Source organism: Sphaerodactylus townsendi, linkage group LG12, assembly GCF_021028975.2.
Source record: "Sphaerodactylus townsendi isolate TG3544 linkage group LG12, MPM_Stown_v2.3, whole genome shotgun sequence".
Taxonomy (NCBI): domain Eukaryota; kingdom Metazoa; phylum Chordata; class Lepidosauria; order Squamata; family Sphaerodactylidae; genus Sphaerodactylus; species Sphaerodactylus townsendi.
The window spans coordinates 29287139-29307078 of NC_059436.1; the positions used below are offsets into that span (position 1 = coordinate 29287139).

Here is a 19940-nt window from a genome sequence, read left to right on the forward strand (position 1 = left end):
ATTTTATTTATTTTATTTATTTATTACTTAAACTTTTAAACCGCCCCATCCCCGAAGGGCTCTGGGCGGTGTACAGCACAAAAATATAAATACAGTTAAATAAATTACTAAAACCATTAAAACACAGCTGATTAGCAGTATAAAGATCCATAACCCCAATTTTAAAGTTCTCCCAGCGGAGGAGGGAGGCTGAGTAGAGAGCCATGTGTTAGATGGTAGGCCCAGGTGTTAGAGCCAGCTAGGGGCCAAACTGGGGGGCACACATTCAGCGGCTGGACCCTCCAGAGAGGCCAGTGAACAACTCCAGTTTTACAGGCCCTGCGGAGACTCGTTAAGGTCCATATGGGCCCGAACGAGCTCAGGAAGGAAGGGTGTTCCACCAGGCCGGGGCCAGAGCAGTAAAGGCCCTGGCCCGTGTGGAGGCCAGCCGCATCATTGAGGGGCCAGGGACCACTAATAAATTGGCCTCCACTTGAAACTGAAGAGGCGTGCCGGGACATGCACGGGGGGTGATGCGGTGCTTGAAGGAATTTTGAGGGTCCCAGGCAGCTGTAAGGCCTTGAAGGTCAACACCTGTAATACCTTGAAGATGATCCGGAACTCCACCGGGAGCCAATGCAGCTGGCGCAATACAGGCTGAATATGATCGTAAATGGCGCTGCCTGTGAGTAAGCGCGCCGCTGCATGTTGAACCAGCTTTAGTCTCCGGAGCAAACGCAAGGGAAGGCCCGCGCTTACTCATTTTACCCAATGAGGTGTCTGTGGACGATTTCTCCTGTAGTCTTACTCCTTCCCTCGTCCCTAGGTCCACAAACAAATGTCAGTTTTCGTCACATTATGTCTTGTTTCCAGGAAATTGTGTATCAGCTTTCACATCCAGACACCATTTGCTTTGGTTTTTGTCAGTGGTAGTGTTTACATTTAGAGGATTTTATGATAAGCAGGACATTTCCTTTAACAACACAGAAGAAACTGTTTGTATCTGAAGTGTTTACAGTATCTTTTCTGTTTGGCTGTTTATTCTTATCTTGAAACACATTGCGTATCCACATATTCTTTGGTTGGTTCTGGGAGCTGGGGGTGGATAGTTCTCCTTCTATATTCACTGATGTGGAATCAATCATTTCTCCTACCATTTCCTTTATAAAAGAACCAGTTCTATAGCGAAATGTGCTTTTGTTGGCTATAATGATACCTCTGCAAATGTGCCTTCTCTGTATCTCTCATCTTTAAAGCTCTTGAATGTGCAGAAGTGAACAAAGTATGAAAACATTTCTTTTTGATCCAGCAAGAATGGACATTTTCTGTATCACAAAATTGCATAGCCTATAATGTGCAAAGCTGACACAAAACTGTCAGATGAGTTTTTATCTTGTTTTCCTGAAGCTATGGGAGGGTTTAATTGTGGGACTATAAAAATTAATGAACTGAGACAATTCATGCTCTTAGATGGTCTTCCAATGCTTGAAAAACATGTTTACTTTGCCATCTTCTGGAATGGTTTCAGCTGTTCTGAATTAGCCGGAGAAGGGACTGCAAGTAGTTCACAAAAGTATGTGTTACAAGGTCAAGAACTCTGGAACGATTTTTGGTATGAGGGCCACATTTGAGTTGTTGCCCACTTTTGAAGGCTGTTAGTTGGACACCAATGTGTATGTGACCCTTGAACTCTGTAACTATTTTTCGTTATCCTCAACCTGGTACTGTGGTCTAGTGAGCTGATTCTCCTGACAATAAGTGGTTTGAAGCCTGGATGAAAAGTGCCGCAGAATGGTTGTGGCCCTACTGGGCAGTTAATTTCATGACCCCTGCTCTAGAACTTTCTAGACTGCTGCTCTAGAACCCTGAAGAATATCAGGACAGGTGATTGATTGTAATTGTGGGAGATCTCCAGGCCCCACCTGGAGGTTGGGAAACCTGAGTGAGAATCATCCCCAGGTGACCAGGCAAAGAAGCTTTTGCAAATTATTATGCCTCAAATGATTCATAGACGCAAGTTCATAGTTTAACGCCCCCCCCCCCATATTTTAAATTAATATTTTTAATTGGCTTAACTGCAACACTATGCCAACTATTATTATTCATAAATATTCTATGGAAAGTATTCCTGAATAAAGAGAGTACTGCTAAATCTGTCATCAGACATTATGTCTCACCAAAACCTCTTCTGCCATGAGGCACAGACAGGAAGTATGGTGCTAGGAGGTGGATATTTATTCCTAAAAACAGAACTGTCTGGGCAGAACTTTTTATCCAGTCCTCAACACCATTTATTACAAGATTCTCTGGATTCCAATACGATTACATTGAATAACACAAACAATGGATCTAATAAAGGGTGTTGCAGGACTCACTCAGGACAAAATGAAAAGCAGAGCTTTGGGATTAAAACTGCTGTTCTGGATTGTTTACCAAAAACCAAAGAAATTCTTGAGACCAACATTAAAAAGATATGATGATTCTGCCAACTCAGCCCAAGAAGATACTGCATCTTGTTTCTGTTTTCCTGCTGCAATAAGATGTTGCTTAAAAATAATGATGACTGACCATCATTCAGTACAATGAAGATTTGGGGAGTGGGGGTGGCTCCAAAAAGGAGTTATGGACACAAGCACTTGTGATTCAGAGGGCTGGCCCTGAAGTATCTCAAATGGATGTTGAGGATCTTTCACAGTGTTACAGTAAACCAGTAACAAAACTCCCTCCCTCAGATGTATAGACAGACAGACAGACAGACAGACAGACAGACATAAACCTGCTTTGGTTGAAAATTTCTCTGGTGACAGATAACTAAGATGAATAATTTTATAAGAGCTGAATATACATTTAGGACCTTTTAATCACATATTTTTCCATTGATCCATTTGTATAGTGTATCCAAAGTTACTGGCCCATTTTATCATACATTCATTCTTCATCTGTTTCAAATTTCAACAGAAACGTGTACAATTTAGCAATGACATGATCATCGTTCTTACATAATTCTACTTCATAATCAGTCTTAGAGTCTTCTAATTATTATGCATTGATAAACTTATGGCAAGTATGTCCTTCTGTAATAAAATCTTCTCTTGATTTCATTTTACAGTCCCCTTGAGGAATATCTGGTATGTCTGGTACCTGGTATAACTTGATATCTTAACCACCTACTTTCAACTATCATTTCTCATCTGTACAGCGCTTCTTTTGCTGAGAGCCATAACTCTGTTTTCTGACACACCCTAGGTTTATATTTTGCCCCATACTCTCAACATGGCACATCTAATAATAAATTGACTTCGACTTCGTCATACCATAATGTTTCAGTTAACCAGAGTTTGTTCCAGAGTGAAAAAAAATCCCCCTGTAATAGGTAGGGAGCCAGAACGTCATTCAGCAAAATTTAAGGAGAGGTACGAAGCTGATCTATTTTACACTGGTCAGAGATGGAACTGAAAAAAAAACTGAGCATAGGGAATTCTTGCGGCATTGGTTGTCTGGCCAATTTAAGGCAGTGCATGCAGTTTCAGAAGCCTGCATGGTTTTTGCAAGACATCCAAGCCAAAGTGGTCAAACTAAGTCCCACCAGCCATACTGAGGTTTGTACACCTCTAATTACAGTGCAGCTTGGAGGTTTATGGAGCTCAGTAGGCTGCAGCTCTGACAGAACATGGATGCCGGAAAGAAGTGACTGCATCAGCCAGTGTGGTAGAAGTATAGAGTGTTGTATGAACTAGAGAAACAAAAGTGGAGATCAGATCCCTCCTCTGAATTCTTTATTTCTGAGTTTGTAGAAAAAAATTATATTAAAATACGACCGAAGCAGTAATCATGCAAAGGCCACCATTAACAACAAAGTAGTCTTATTTCCATAATTTCACATTTTCATATGACTTTCTACATACATAGTATACATTTAGTGATAACTAGACTTAAATTTAGCGTGCACTGAGGAAGTAAATCCATAGTGATGCTTGTATGGTGTAATGATTAGAGTGTTGTAGAAGAAGAAGAAGAGAAGAAGAGTTTGGATTTATATCCCCCCTTTCTCTTCTGTAGGAGACTCAAAGGGGCTTTCCCTTTCCCGCTCATAACAAGCACCCTGTGAGGTGGGTGGGGCTGAGAGTGCTCTGAAAAGCTGTGACTAGCCAAAGGTCACCCAGCTAGCATGTGTGGGAGTGCACAGGCTAATCTGAATTCCCCAGATAAGCCTCCTCAGCTCAAGCGCCAGAGTGGGGAATCTAACCCGGTTCCTCCAGATTAGAATGCACCTTCTCTTAACCACTACTACACTGCTGCTCCTTGTTCTATGACTAGAGAGCCAGCATGGTTTAGTAGTTAAGGTATATGATTAGCACCTATGAAACATAGGTCCAAATCCTCACTTGCACCATGGAAACTTGCTGGTCCAGTCACACTTTCTCACTTTCAACCCTGTGTGGTATTTGGATGGGAGACCTCTAAGGAATACCAGGGTTGTGATGCGGAGGCAGGCAATGGCAAACCACCTTTCAATGTCTCTTACCTTGCCTTGACTTGAGAGAGAGAAAAAACAAACTATGAAATCCTAGTTCTGGGTGACCTTTGACTAGTCACTATTCTCTCTGCCCAACCCTGTCTCTGGAAGTTGTTGTGTATGAGATATGGAGGATGTTAAGTTTACTTGGAGCATAAACCTCTGTAAACTGCCATCTTCTGATTGTTCTGTCAAATGCAGAAGTGATGCTTAAAGTGGTTTCAGAGGGTAGACATGTTGGTCTACAGTAAAAGAGCTAGATTAGAATCTAACAAGATTTTGGAAGGATAATCTGTTGAGAATCAAAGTTTCCTTCACATGACTCTTAAAACCTTGTACCGTGAAAACCTTGTTGGTCTCAAACGATCTTCTGTGCTTCTCTTTTTAGATGAGAAACCATTTGCAGTAGAGGACACCTACTTACTCTGCCCTGCACCTGTATTACGAGAAGCTGGCATGTAGGTTTGTTTAACAACTCTTTCCATTTTCTTTATTTTGCACTGTTTGTCTTTGCATGTGACCTCTCACTGAGATTTGGAGGTGGACATCTTTTGACTTGATGGTTGAGGTTGGGCAGCCAACTGGTCTAAAGAAAAATGTTGTGTCCCTATCATAGAGACTTAATGTGTCAAAATGGGCAGTTAAAGGCTTTCATGGCATGGAAGCAAATGGCATTAGCTGGTAAATAGCATCCCATTAAGCCTTTATTAAAGGAACAGGGCACCTTTTTTCCAGATTGTTGGCAACTGTACTTTAAAAAAAGTATTTGGGTTTAGGTAGAGTGGAATCCATTTGCAGCTGGAGTTGCCAACTGCCTGACCCTTTGTTTAATGGGATGTTCTGGAGCTGTTTACCTTCATGCCATAAAATGCTTCAACTGCCCATTTCCATACATTAAACCTTTATTAGAGACAGCACATTTTTATCCTCCAGGCTTGTTGGCAACCTTCTATGCAATTTCAACTGTAGTTCGTTCCATTTCCTTATGAGAAAAGAGCTCTGGTATCTTTCAGTATTTTTTGTAATATTTGTTTATGTATAAATACTTTGATCATGGAAAACCATTAATTTCCCCAAACCAACAATTTGCTCTTGAAGACCCTTCTCCTCCTTGTTACTAGCTAGAAATATAAGTTTGTTTCTTCACAGGCTGCAATGAAATTCCTGTGCTGTTTGGTTAGTGCCCACCCACCCACCCTGCAACAGATGTTGTGTGTCTAGGTCTAGGAGCTAGCAGCCTAAAGCTATCATAGGCTTTTTTTGACCTATACCATGGCGTAGAAAGAGAATGATTGATTCATGAGTTACAACTCATTAGTGCGGCTCTTATAAAGGAAGTTATGGGCCCAGAGCCCCAGACCCATCTTGGAAAGTAACTTTACCACCTTCTCTCTTTTCAGGCAAGCTGCTCTTCAGGTCAGCATGAACGATGGCCTCAGCTTCATCTCAAGCTCTGTCATCATTTCCAGCACTCACTGTGTAAGTTGTTTGCTTTAATATCTACAGCTCACTATAACCATGCCCAAGTATAGGTCATCTGCTGTAAAGGCATCTGCTGTTAAGTTCCACATCTACTTTCCCTTATGCATAACTCCGAGGCCTCTTGTGGCGTATTTTCTAGGTCTGGCTTTTCCTTCTGAATGTGTGTTTCTATAAAGAATAGGCAGGGCATCTGTGTTGTGAGGCGCTGGGGACTGTTTTGGGACATGCTGACCCTGAACTGGAGAAACAGGATCTGTTTGAACTTGAAACGGACCCATGCTGCTGGAACTTACAATGAAACAAGGCTGTGGAGCAACTTTTAAATGAACGCCTGGGGAAAATCCAATAGGAGTTGGAGAGCCTCTGGTTCAAGGTAATGTGTCCCTGATGGTCTGGATAATCTAGATGAAGACAGGTATGAATTTAACAGTGAGTGTGTGCCGGGAAGCAACAGCTGTTTAAGAGGGGAATGTGCATACTGAGGATCCCTAGAGAAAGATGCAAAGTGTAGGTATATAGAATAAAAATGCCCAGGATTTCCTGAACTGTGACAGAGCCCTTCGGGGGTTGGGCGGTATAGAAGTTTGAAAAATAAATAAATAAATAAATAAATAAATAAATAAATAAATAAATAAATAAATAAATAAATAAATAAATAAATAAATAGGGGGCTTTTAAAATTTGCAAACCACCACTAAGCATCCCCCAGTGAATGCTTATTTTGATATTGTTCTACCTAATCATATTATTGGCATTGCTGCTACTTTATTTATATAGCACTTTTAGTTCAAAAGTGGTTTAGAGCAGGGTTGCTCTTGGGACTGCTGCTGGGCCTCTCTGGTAGCCAACTGTAGGAACCCCCCTCAAGCTGGATTTCCCAGCTTCAACTGGGTTACTGCAGCAGCCGCATAGGGTTTACCAGAGAAGACTTGCCTGAGGGAGGGTGGGTTGGGCAGTCTGTGGAAGGGCAGCCCTTTCATAGACCTCTATCCTCCACATTACACTCCAGACTGACCTAGTTTCTGACCAGCAAAGCAAATTTTCTGGCCAATCCTGAATGTCTGGCAGGCTGATGGGGTCAAACAATAACCAAACAGAATTTCCCTTGAAATCAGCGGGTATCTCAACCAAGCAAGAGCAGCCAAATTCATCTGTTTTTTTAAAAAATGGCAAACCTCAATTATTGTCCCTTTTCAAATTTGTCCAGTTTGTTTTTATGTGGATTATAAAAAGAAGCCAACTTCTATAATAGCCTGGTAGTCCATGGAGCTGTAGCTCCCAAAAGTTAATGCCCAGGAATTTGAGAAAAATATCTGTGTTGTCATTCAGTTTTAAGAACATTTTTTGCTAAATTGTTCTGAAGTCATCAGCATCCTTGGGATGATTAATGCATGGGTTTTATTTATAGAACTGTCACAGACGTAACTTTCTTCTGTGCTTTGCAAAAACAAGGATTTTTGGGTACCCCCCACACCCTCAAAGTATTTAATATTTCATTTTAATTTACTGGTAACTGGGTGACTTCTTCACGCATTACTTTCTGGTAAGGAATCTCCACCTTGGGCTTTTTTGTCCTCTTCCCTCTGACAATGATCCCAGGGGGAAAAGCAAGGAGTGAACTAGCTGTGCTGTATTTATTTGAATGCAGCACCTTCTTGACCAGGATCCAGGGGCAGAGTGAGGGGAAAGTAATAGCAACATGGGTTACCATGAGTCGGGTTTGACTCAGCAGCATACCTTGCCCTGTCCTGAATGGCTTAAGCTAGCCCAATCTTGTCAGATCTGAGAAGCTAAGCAGGATCAGCCCTGGTTAGTACTTGGCTTGGAGACTACTAAGGAAATCTAGGGTTGCTACACAAATGCAGGCAATGGTGAACCACCCCTAAACATTTCTGGCCTTTAGAATTCTGTGGGGTTGCCATAAATTGACTGTGACTTGACGGTGAAAACAAAAAAGACATACATCACGTATGAGGTGGTAAAACTGAGCCTGGAGCCAACTGCATGATGGAACATTCTGCTGTGCAAAACAATGCCCTAGAAAATTAGCTTGTCAGGAATAAGAGTTATACTCCAGCTTTCTCCTGAGTAGCAATTCTATCTGTGCAGGTAGTTTTGTTAAATGAACTAGTCAACCATGAGATCTACCAAGAACTGCTAAGCCACCTTGTCTGCTGTTTATGTGATCCCTTGGATCCCTTGGCAAGGAGGCTACCTGGTGAATTTAGTCTGGATTAGATTTTGGCTTGCCAAAGCATATGCTCAAAAATTACATTTGCAGTGACCTATCTCCTGACAATCCAGCTTGAATTTACCCTCTTGTGTCATAGAATTTGTGACTGGAATCTGGTTGCGCTTCAGCTGCCACATTTTTGTGACTTGGCTCTCGTTTTCTTCAAGAGAGTTATTAATTGGCTGTGGGGTTGTTGTTTTTACTGTGTCTCTGCTAAGACTTTTTGGCTTAACTTGTCAGCCAGAGCATCAACTCTTAAGCATCAAGAGAAACTCGCTGATGTCAATGAGGGATTATCATATTCCTTTTATTGAGCTATGACATTCTTTAAAAATGGAAATCAGCACCTCCTTTCATTTTCAGAGGATAATTGGCTGGCTAATGAAAGCAGCACCCCCCAGGTTTCAAGAACTCAAAATACGTCAAAATCGTAAATTACCTAGAGTTTTGAGTCCTGATTAGTTGGCATGTCCGTCGTAGCTGAATGCAACAGAATGCTGGTTACATCCCAGCTCCAAGTGGGAATCTGGATTTGAGTTGTATTGTGTGCTGATGGTATTTTTGAACCTTTCCCCCTCCCACCAGTTCCTCATTTCCCTCCATCAGTTTCTCAAGTTACTATTAATTTCAGCAATCACCTTTATTATACCATGATCATGATCTGGGTTTTGTTTTTTGCCTTCCCTCCTTTTAACATCCAGCCTGATGAAGAGTTCTGAACTACTTCCAAGAATTGTAACAGGTCAGGAGGACTGATTTCCCTTAAAGAAACTGTATAGTCGAGAGGGAGTTAACCTACTCCCATACTATGCCCTGATCCAACCCTCTCTTCCCATGATTGCTGTGGGAGATACATTTGCAGATTGCCAATGTCAGCTTGTCCCTTGTGTTTGTTCTTCAGCTGGATCTGATAATACTTTGAATTTCTCTCTGATGTATGATTAGTCTTTTACTTGACAAACCAAATTTCTTCTTTTTTCCCCTTAAAAATATCATGATGGATCACACTGTTTGAATAGTAAAGATATGTATGTAATGGCTTGAGCTGCAGCTCATCCAGCTCATAGAAATTATAGCTTATTTCCAGACTCCTCATGTTTGCAATTGGGTCTTTAGGAGTTGGCCCTTTTTGTCAACTACTTTTATTTGAAGAATTGTACAGAAGGAGGAGGAGGAGTTTGGATTTATATCTCCCCTTTCTTTCTTGTACAGAGACTCAAAGGGGCTTAAAATCTCCTTTCCTCCCCCCCCCCCACAAACACCCTGTGAAGTGGGTGGGGCTGAGAGAGCTCCAAAGAACTGTGACTAGCCCAAGGTCACCCAACTGGCATATGTTGGAGTGCACAAGCTAATCTAGTTCACCAGATAAGCCTCCACAGCTCAATTGGCAGAGGGGAATCAAATCCAGTTCTCTAGATTAGAGTGCACCTGCTCTTAACCACTGTGTTAATGAAGGATGAACCTGGTTTTTCTTTTCTGAAAGCCTTCATAGGTGACAGCAAGTTTTACTCCAGCAATTTCCAAATGATAAGTCAGGGCTTGCCAGTACATTTAAATATGCACTGGAGATAGGCCTCTAGACTACAAGACATTGCTTTTGGAGCAAAGGAGCCAACCAGCTGAGTTGCCCTAAGGATGAACGTGACCTTTTTAGCACCTTTCCCACACTTAGTAACTGTATGTTGCTGCCAGCCTCTACCTGGGCCAGGGCCTTTACAGCTCCGGCCCCTGCCTGGTGAAACACTCTCCCTTCAGCTATCAGGGCCCTGCGTGACTTTGGACAGTTCCTCGGGACCTGTAAACCGTAGTTGTAGACTAGTTAGAATACACTTGTATCATGTTTCTGAATTAATTGTTGGCTGTGTTTGAATATGAGTTTCTAGTTGCATTTCAGCCTTCCTGCATTTTCAGCACACATGTTATTCTGTCTCCCCCAATGTGCCCTCCTTTGAAATGTGCCCTTCTTTCTTATAAAGGCGTGGCAACTGCCTTGTGACTCCACAGCCATACCCAACCACCAGTGCAATACCTTCCAGCCAACATTACTTGAAAGTGGTGTAGGATACTCTGGTATCACGTGAAGCCTATAGAGCTAGAGTGGTGTAATGGTTAAGATTGATGGACTCTAATCTGGAGAACTGGGTTTAATTCCCCACTCCTCCACATGAAGCCTGCTAGGTAACCTTGGACCAGTCACAGTTCTCTTCAAACTCTCTCAGCCTCACCTACCTCATAACAGCTGTACTGTGGGGATGGGACTGGGAGGCCACTTTGAGACTACTTAAAGGTAAAGAAAAGAGGGGTGTAAAAACCAATTCTTCTTCTCTGCTCAAAAGAAAAGAATGGTTTAGAGTGCTCTGAGCCTTCCTTTCCTTTCTGAAATGTTTGCCAGCTTCTTTAGCATGGAAGGCAGAACCTCATCAGCCAAGATGATTGGGCCAGGGAAACAATGTAGTCAAGGCCAGGAAGGACTCTGGTTTTTAATCAACTTGGCTGGAGAGCACTCCTGGCTCTAGGGGTTAGAGAACAGAACTCCCCCAGTGCCTCCCCAGCTGGAAGGCAATTGAGAGTGCTGGCCATGGTGGCTGTTGCTCTTTCTGCTTCCCATCACTGTTGCAGGCTGTCTCTGAGGGCTAGGGGACAAGCTTTGAGCAGTGAGCCCCCTGCTGACATCTGATTCTTATTGGTTCCAATCCTTGATGTCTATCACCATGCCTGATAAAGATGTTGGCTGTTGCTGCACTTGCACACACACTGAGAAAAGCCTTCAATGTGAATGTTGTTTGCAGCAACTGTCTAGAAGAAACTGCTCAACAGAGAGCCAAACTGGGGAAATATTTGCGTACACAACTCAAGTTCTAAGCTAAGGCCAGAACTGGTCAAACAAATGTATGCATTTTTGGCCCCCTGTTGCTTCACAAACAGTCTTCCTGTAGCTTGTACCTCTCAGGATAAAAGATAAACAAAGGTCCTGTCTGGCAAAACAAGAAAAGAACAACATAAAATCTGTGTCTTTACATAAAAATGGGTAGGGGGTGAGCTTTGTTTTGTAACCAAAGGCTTGTTAGTTGTCCTAATGCTTGGATTGTTTTAGGAAAAATTATGATACATAAATAAGACCTTTTTTTGCCCTTTGGCTGAATTTTGGTGCATTAATTGAAGTCTGTGTTTTTTTTTAAAAGCCACCCAGCTATTTTAGATTCTTCATTTAAATAGGCCAATAAAGGCTGGTGGTTTAAGAATTTATTTGTATTTCCTCTCTGTCGGCAATATTGCCAGAACGGGTAGGGAGAACAGCATGATGTAGGAAAATACAGCATTCTAAGGAAAACAGGTAGATTTACTTGTCAGGATGTGGGGGGGTGGGGGCAGGATACTCAGAAGGGCGGCAGAAGTTCCTCATCCCTGTGTTAGTGCCAAACTGTACCTCTGGGCCTTCATACATTTCTATTCCAGGTCTAGGTTTCTAAATTCTGGAGAATCTTTTCCACACAAATCATGGCTCTTCCCTACCTTCCCTTCCCTGCCGCTTTGGTTCTGAAATTTAAGCCCGGTGGCTTGGCAGATTTTTTAAAGTCTTTCTCCACTTAGCCGCTTTCTCCTCCAGTGAGAGGAACCCGGAAGCAAGAATTGGGATGGATTTCCTTCTAGACATGCAGCCAACCAAGATACGGGAGGTGAAAGCACCAACTTCTTTAACTAATTCAGGGCTTGCCAGGTTGAGGCTGGTCTTCACCATTCTGCCACCTGCTGCGTGAGCCACTCTGGAATCAGGAAACCCTCTGCACAAAAATCTGTATTTCTGAAAAGGTATCTCTCTTCTTCAGTATCTACAATACCCTTAATTTTAACAAGTACCAGGAACCCCGCCTTTCCCTTCCCTGCCTCTGCGCTGGATTCAGTTTAAAACCATATTGGCTACTTGGAAATTTGAGGACTGAAAATGTGTCACAGGAAACCTGGCTGGATCCTGCTCTATGGCACGCCCACAAAAGTATTAAATTTAAGAGCAGAAAATCCATCTGCCTAGGGTGGAAAACTGCTACTCAAAGGCATGTGGGCTGGAGGTGGTCCAGGAATTCTCTTCTTGTACAGCCCCCGCCCCCACCTGCTTGGTTATAGCATGACCCTGGCTATGTGTATCTGTTGGCAGGTGAGCATTTTGAGGACCCTGTTTGTGATGGGGCTTTTGAAATCAGCAGCAAAACTGAGAACTCTGCTCTGAGCAATGCAAAAAGAGGAGGGAGGCAGAGTGTGACCAGGCAGGCAAACAGATTCTTAAGGGAGTTATGTGTGTTTTTTCCATTCTCCTTCAGTGTGCTGAGCCAAAGAACCAAGGAGCCAAGGGCAGCTGGCAGAATCCTGAAAATCTCTTGGCTTTTGGCTTCTACATATTTAACTATTGAATAGTTTAGCCCGCCTTTCCCTCCAACCTGGAGGCATAAGGCAGCCAGTATTAAAAGAGTATTGACAATACAATTGCAAGCTTGGCGCCTTATTACTGTGAATTGACCGTTCCTTTGGCCTTTGCATAAAGAGACATGACTGGAAGAAGCCAGAGTCCAAAGTGGATAAAGACAGGTTTGTTTTGCTCTCCCATAATATTAAGGGGCACCCGGTTAAGTTGGGAGGAAATAGGAACAAGACCGAACAAGTAATTAAATTGTGCAATTGTCTGCCAATGGACATAGTGATGCTACAAACATAGACAGCTTTAAGAGGAGATTAGACAGATCCGTGAAAGAAAAGCCCATCAGTGGCCTACAACATGGATACTGCAGGAAGCCTTCATATTCATAGGGGCAGTAGGCCTCTATGACAATGCTAGGGGACAACATCAGAGAAAAACCTTAACCTGTATACCCTGCTTGTTGTCCCTCCAGGTTGGTTACTGTGTAGAATGAGGTTCTGGATTAGATGGGCTATTGGTCCGATCCAGCGGCTCTCTTTTTCTGCTCATATGATAAGGGAATGGTGATGCTTCATAATTATTTAGCTATAAAGTGGCATGAAGATGAGCAATTGCGTTTGTTGCCCTTTGGACAATATCTGGAGCAAAATCTGATAGAATCTTGCCTAGTGGGCATCATGCCTTTAAGGGTGGGGAGAGAGTTGTCAGTATGAACTAGGGCAGAGGTCTGCAATCTGCAGCTCTCCAGATGTTCATGGACTAAAATTCCCATCAGCCCCTGCCAGCATGGCCATGGTCTGAACTAGGGAGGCTGGAACTGCAAGGATTGTCATGCCCTTATATAAAGCAGTGGTGCAACCGCACTTGGAGTACTGTGTTCAGTTCTGGTCGCCACATCTCAAAAAGGATATCGAAGAGATAGAAAAAGTGCAGAGAAGGGCAACGAGGATGATTGAAGGATTGGAGCACCTTCCTTATGAGGAGAGGCTGCAGCGTTTGGGACTCTTTAGTTTGGAGAGGAGACGTCTGAGGGGGGGATATGATTGAAGTCTATAAAATTATGCATGGGGTAGAAAATGTTGACAGAGAGAAATTTTTCTCTCTTTCTCACAATACTAGAACCAGAGGGGCATTCATTGAAAATGCTGGGGAAGAATTAGGACTAATAAAAGGAAACACTTCTTCACTTAGCGTGTGATTGTTGTTTGGAATATGCTGCCACAGGAGGTGGTGATGGCCACTAACCTGGATAGCTTTAAAAGGGGCTTGGACAGATTTATGGAGGAGAAGTCAATCTATGGCTACCAATCTTGATCCTCCTTTATCTCAGATTGCAAATGCCTTAGCAGACCAGGTGCTCAGGAGCAGCAGCAGCAGAAGGCCATTGCTTTCACATCCTGCATGTGAGCTCCCAAAGGCACCTAGTGGGTCACTGTGAGTAGCAGAATGCTGGACTAGATGGACTCTGGTCTGATCCAGCAGGCTAGTTCTTATGTTCTTAACCTGAACACTCAGCTGGTGGGGAATGCTCAACCAGGAATACATAAAGAAGCATCCTAAGCAGAGTTGTGGCCTTTGATTTCCATGGACTTAGAAGGGTATCACTCTTCTTGCCTTGAACTGGATGGTCCAGACTAGTTTGATAACATCAGATTTCAGTAGCAAAGCAGGGTCGACTAGGGTAGTACTTGGATGGGAGACCACCAAGGTCCAGGGTCACTATGCAGAAGGCAGCAGTGGCAAATCACCTCTGTTAGTTTCGTGCCTTCAAAGCCATTTGGGTTCACCTTAAGTGAACTGTGCCTTGAGGGCACTTTACTCTCTCTCCACCTCTGCTTATGATGGGACTGGCTTCCACAACTATATCAATCCAATAGCTTCATCAGAATGCATGCCAAGAGTTCCCATTTTCTTATTATCACATTTAAAACATTAAAGGCATTTGAGAAATCCTGGAGACCTTGAGACCACCCCATTTCCCACCAGTGATATTCAAATACCTTCCAATACCACACCATGAAACGCTTTGCATTTGCAACATGAATTGTGAAGAGTCAGTTCATCATATCCTGCACCACTGTCCTCTATATAATGCAGCTAGGAGGAAGTTCCTGGCTCCTCTGTTGACAGACAACATCATTCTCACAGACCAACAGAAAACCCTCTTCCTTCGGGACAATAGCTCAAGAGACGTCTTAGAGTTGACTGCCAGGTTCCTCTGATTTGTAATTGCAAGGCGCTCTTAATGTAACTTTTAAAACACTTTATTCAGTTTTCAAATCATCATTGTAGAGTTTTTAATATAGATCTCTATTTTGTTACATGTTCTTGTATAAATTTGTATTTTTTTAAAGCATGTATTATTGTTGCTATTTGAATGCCATTAAAGGTTTCAGTTCAGTTCAAATACCCTCCACTACAGTTTGTACGTTTAAGAAAAGTTTAAGTCCTGGTTCATTTTGTTAGGTTTTTCATTGACTCTCTTGTACCTTCTTCTTTAGTTTGTGACGTGCTGTGCTACCACTCAGGCAGTTCTTATGACATCAAAAGACAGAAAAGAAGATGAGGTCTATGGGCCAAACTGCATGTTACAAAGTAACACAGGGACTTAAGTAACACAGAGTTTGCCACAGGGACTTGCAGTTATTTTGCCGCTGTGAATTCCTAGTGGATACTCCATTTAAAAGCATAAGGGGTGGGATTCAAATCAGGAGCATGGCACAGAGAAAAGAAGTACAGATGGAGCCCCACAGCAGTGCAAAGAATGCCTCCTGTTGGCAGTTCAGATCAGAAAAAAGATTGGGGAGGGGGGGGGAGCAGAAGCCCATCTTCCCCCTATGCTGCAGTCCTGATCCAAACATGCAATATGGCTGTGAGTGCCCATGGCAGATGCATATATTATGACATGTAGTTTGGCCCTATATGAAAGCTGTTTTCTGTATATATGTATTTGATCCTATGTATTTTATTATGACTCAGCACAGCAGGTATTTTATGAGATTCTGTTCTATCAAGTTTGGCTGAATTTCTAGAAACTAGAAAAAAGTGAGTGATCAAAGTAAGCCTGAGTCAGAAATCAACAGACAGTCTGTAAGTTTTAATTTCCTTTTTATCAGACCAAGTTGTTTCAGTTGTATTTTAAAAAGAAGCCAGCACGCACATGATAAAATGAAGGTAGACAGCATCTTCTGTGCTGCAGGGAAAACTAGTTTAAGGGAAGCCATGCCGTGTGCACTTTCTTTGAAATAAATAGCTATTCTCCAGTTTCTTCTTTGGAGCACTCTTTTGAGCCCACATTTTCATATGCTGCAGAACGCAGAATGCTGCAAGGTTAAGGCAGAAAGTCCAACAACACCTTAAAGACTAACAATATTTATTTCAATATGGACTTTCATGAGTCACAGCCCCACTTCATCGGATATCTGACCAAGTGGAGTGCCTTTGTAAAATCTGACAAAGTGGGGTGTTCGACTCATGAAAGCCCATAGTGAAACACTGTTAGTCTTTAAGTTGCCACAGGAATGTTGTTTTCTTTTGCTAGGACAGACCACCATGGCTATCCCTTTGTGATGCAAGATTAAGATCAGCATTTTCCTTGAGCAGGTACAGCTGCATGTGGTGTTGATTGGAATCTGTTCCACTCTAGAACGTTTTGGAACAGTCAGAACAAATCCATTCTACTCTGCCCTACCGCTGTAGTGAATTGGGAAGTTTGGAACAGATTCAATGATCCTTTCTAGGCATTCCCAGGGAGAAAGGGACAGCAGCATAATTCTCTGTGGTTTCCACTGAGCAGTCTTGGAGAAAGTCACATTGGCCCTTTCCCCACTTACCTTAAGCCCCGCGCTACTCGAGGAGAGTAGCGCGGGGTCCCTCAGCACTCCCCACTGAGAGGGGCATCGACAGCGCAGCCACCCCGACGCTGCTGCTGTCGCGCCCCTCAGCGCGAGGCATTCCTGGCGCTCTTTCAAAGGGCGCCTTTTGATGACCCCGCACAGAGCGCGGGGTCGTGGGGATGCCCGGGCGCGCGCCAGGGATGCCGCACGCTGGGAATTGCACGCAGCAACCCTCGGAAAAGGGTAAGTGGGGAAAGGGCCATTGTCTCCTGTGCTGCTTAGTGCCCTGCAGCACATGCTCCAAGATCTATGGTGTGATAGAAGACTGCATATGTGACAGCATAATGTAGCCCAGAAACATCTTCAGCCGATGCCTTCCAAGCTTTTTTCCATGATAGAGCTGGAAGCCACTAGACTTCATACGAAAGCACTGGACTTTACATTTCGTTTGGTGCCCTTCCAACCCCGCAGAGTTCAGTACTGCAGCCCAGATTTCAGTGAGGTGAAATTTGGCACACATTTTCAACATCTCGATGCTTGATTGTAAACGTCATTCTTCTTAGACACAGTCACTGAAAAGGCAACTAGGAAATGCCTCCAATGTGTATCCTATAAGGTTTCCATTTAGAAAGTTAATTTATGTCCCTTGATGTCTGCCAAGGGTTGTTTTCATTGTTCTCCAGCTGGCAGCAACATTGTAAGCAAAGCTTTTGGCCTTTTGGGGTTCTTTGGCAGAGAAAAGCAGATTTCCAGGACACAGCTGACTTGATTCTTTTGCAATTTTTTTTTTAAAAACTTTGGACAGAAACCTCTTTTCCTATGAAATATGCTGCAGAGTGAATTATGGTTTTTACTGTAAATCTTTTGTAAAAAGCCCAAGAGTCAGGAGACAAATTTGCTGTAGGCATAGTGTGTGCGTCACAAAGTGTTGATGAGTGAAATCTATATGTATTTTCAGTCTAGCCTACTGTTTGGGCATAGTTAGAAGGCTGCATCAGATTGCTTGCAGACCAGTTATGACCCCAGATCCGCTGAAGTCAATGGGCTTAGGAAGGTGCAATTCTGCTTAGAATAGTACTTTAAACCGTTAATTGATTGCAACCACGCATTATTGGATATTGTGATGTTGCGTTGCAGCAGTAGTTTGTCCACACAGGACGCTCCATTTGTAAAAGTCTGGTATAATTCTGTGATAGCACAACATCCAGTTAAGTGTGGATAAAGCCATTGATTTACAAGACCAATTTTAATGTAACGAGTTCACTGGTTTTTTGATACTATTTTGTTTCTGGTGTGTTACTCTAATTAAAAATAACAACAATGAAGGGGACTTTTCATCTAAGGATGAGTCTGAGGGTTGTTAAACTTTTATCTCAAATATATACCTATCATGGAGGTGGAGGTAATATGCAGATGTAATTTACTCGGTAATAGATAATTGAAAAAGTGGATGATTAATGATCTAAACATTCTTGTAATCGGTTGAGACTCCTAGTTGAAATAAGAACATGCTTTCCAAAGTGTAGAAGCAGAAAGTCAGGTTGCCTTCACATGATCTTACAGGTAATATTTTGCAAAATACTTTGAGTTTTTGTCTATAGTCACACATTCAGTTTAACCACATGTAAACTGGATATGTAAATTAAGCCTGTTAGCTTTTTATTCAAGCAGAACTGCCTTTGCTAAGCAGCTTCAAATGAGTGTGGACTGCAAGGCCTGGAGTAATCCCAAAGTCATTGTGTCGTACTGAGATTCTTTAAAACATCTGGCGCTGGAGATGCCTTGCAGCATAAGCAGATGTGGTACAGTATTGCCGTGGGGTCGTTTCTAACCATTCCAAAAGCACAGCTAAAAATAACGGGAGTGTAAAAAAAACACAGGCAGTTATATTTTTCTTTAATAGTTACAAGACTTTAGACATTTATTAATGAGCAGAATCTTTTCAAGGCTAGAGTTAAGGTTTCCTGCTGATGTATGATGCTTTTGAGTACATTCTGCATCTAATTGAAAGCAATTGTAGATCTTCTGGCTCCTCTCCAGGACCACATTCTGTTTTTGCGAATAAAGCATTACTTGAATACAGTATTCCAGAGGGTAGCCAGGCTGTTTCTCTGCTTCTGGTATGAAGAATGTTGCAAAGGACAGATATGTTTCTAGCCTCTCATCTGGAGTCTCTCCTGTGTTCAGTTCTGGGCACTATAGATGCAGAAAAATATTACTGTTGAAAACTGTTTAGTTGAAGCCTACAAAAATATTAAATGATAAAGAAGAAAAGGGAACTGCATGTGTTTAGCTTAGTGAAAAGGAGATAGAGTGGGGAGGGAGAGAGAATCTTGGCAGTTTAAAAACATTTGCCTCCCAGATTTGTTGTTGAAAGGGCAAGATTTCAATTTTTTAAAGTTTAATGTGGCAGGAATCCTGAATCCATGCAAGTTTCCTGGAGCTCCAGATTCCCTAGGTTTATGAGTGGGATCAAGTGAGAGACTGGATGTCCAGATCCACAAAGGGAAAGAGAGAGAATTGAACACTCTATAACAATATGTTATACCGTAAAGTAAACTGACAAGAAACATACATAGCAGTTACACCCAAGCAAACCAATAATGCATAATATAGTAATATTAACACAAAGGCATATATTCTGTCTGCATACCAAAGCCCCTTCCACACATGCAGAACAATGTACATTCAATCCACTTTCACAATTGTTTGAAAGTGGATTTTCGGACCTTTCCCCACTTCTCCTCCTGCCGCTGTCGCTGCGCGCTGCTCTGAGCGCGCGGCATCCCTGGCGTGTGTCTGGGCATCCCCACGACCCCACGCTCTGCTTGGGGTCATCCAAAGGCGCCGTTTTTGCCAGCGCCAGGGATGCCGCGCGCTGAGCGGGCGCAAGAGCGGCAGCGTCGGGGCGGCTGCGCTGTTGCCGCCCCTGACGTGGGGAGTGCAGTGGGACCCTGCGCTACTTGCAGAGAGTAGCGCGGGGCTTAAGGTAAGTGGGGAAAGGGCCGTAGATATTCCAGACAGTAAAATCCAGTTCCAAAGTGCATTGAAAGTGGATTGAAAGTGAATTATTCTGCATGTGTGGAAGGGACCCAAGGCCCATGTAAGACACTGGTGGCATTGGCATGCAGCCCAGAGTAAAGAACTCAGAAGGTTTAGACAAACATATACAAAAGCCATGCATACAACAATGTCCCCTAAATGCCTTCTTTCAAGGCTTTCCCAGCTTTGCGTCTATGTTTCCCCAAATCACCTTTCTTTTGTAAGACGGAGTTGTTCCACCAGGCTTTTGGAGTGTCCAGCCGCTGACAAGTGCCCCCTTTATTCTCCTGTGCTCGGGGTCCCTTTACCATTTATGGTACCATTTTTCCTTTCCCCCCTCTTTGGGAGGGCTTTAATGAGGGTTTTATTGCTGACGCTGTTTTATTATATCAACCGCTGTGTTTTACTTTAATGGGTTTTTAACTGTATATGTTGTAAATT

The 19940-nt window shown here is 42.8% G+C and overlaps 1 protein-coding gene across 1 annotated transcript in view; it reads left to right on the forward strand.

Annotated features, from left to right (window-relative positions):
* ANTXR1 (ANTXR cell adhesion molecule 1) overlaps positions 1 to 19940 on the forward strand; it is a 136689-nt gene that overhangs the window by 57010 nt on the left and 59739 nt on the right. The window contains exons 11-12 of the mRNA XM_048512724.1: positions 4884 to 4953; positions 5896 to 5974. Coding sequence (XP_048368681.1) covers positions 4884 to 4953; positions 5896 to 5974 — 149 coding nt within the window. The remainder of the gene's footprint in view (positions 1 to 4883; positions 4954 to 5895; positions 5975 to 19940) is intronic.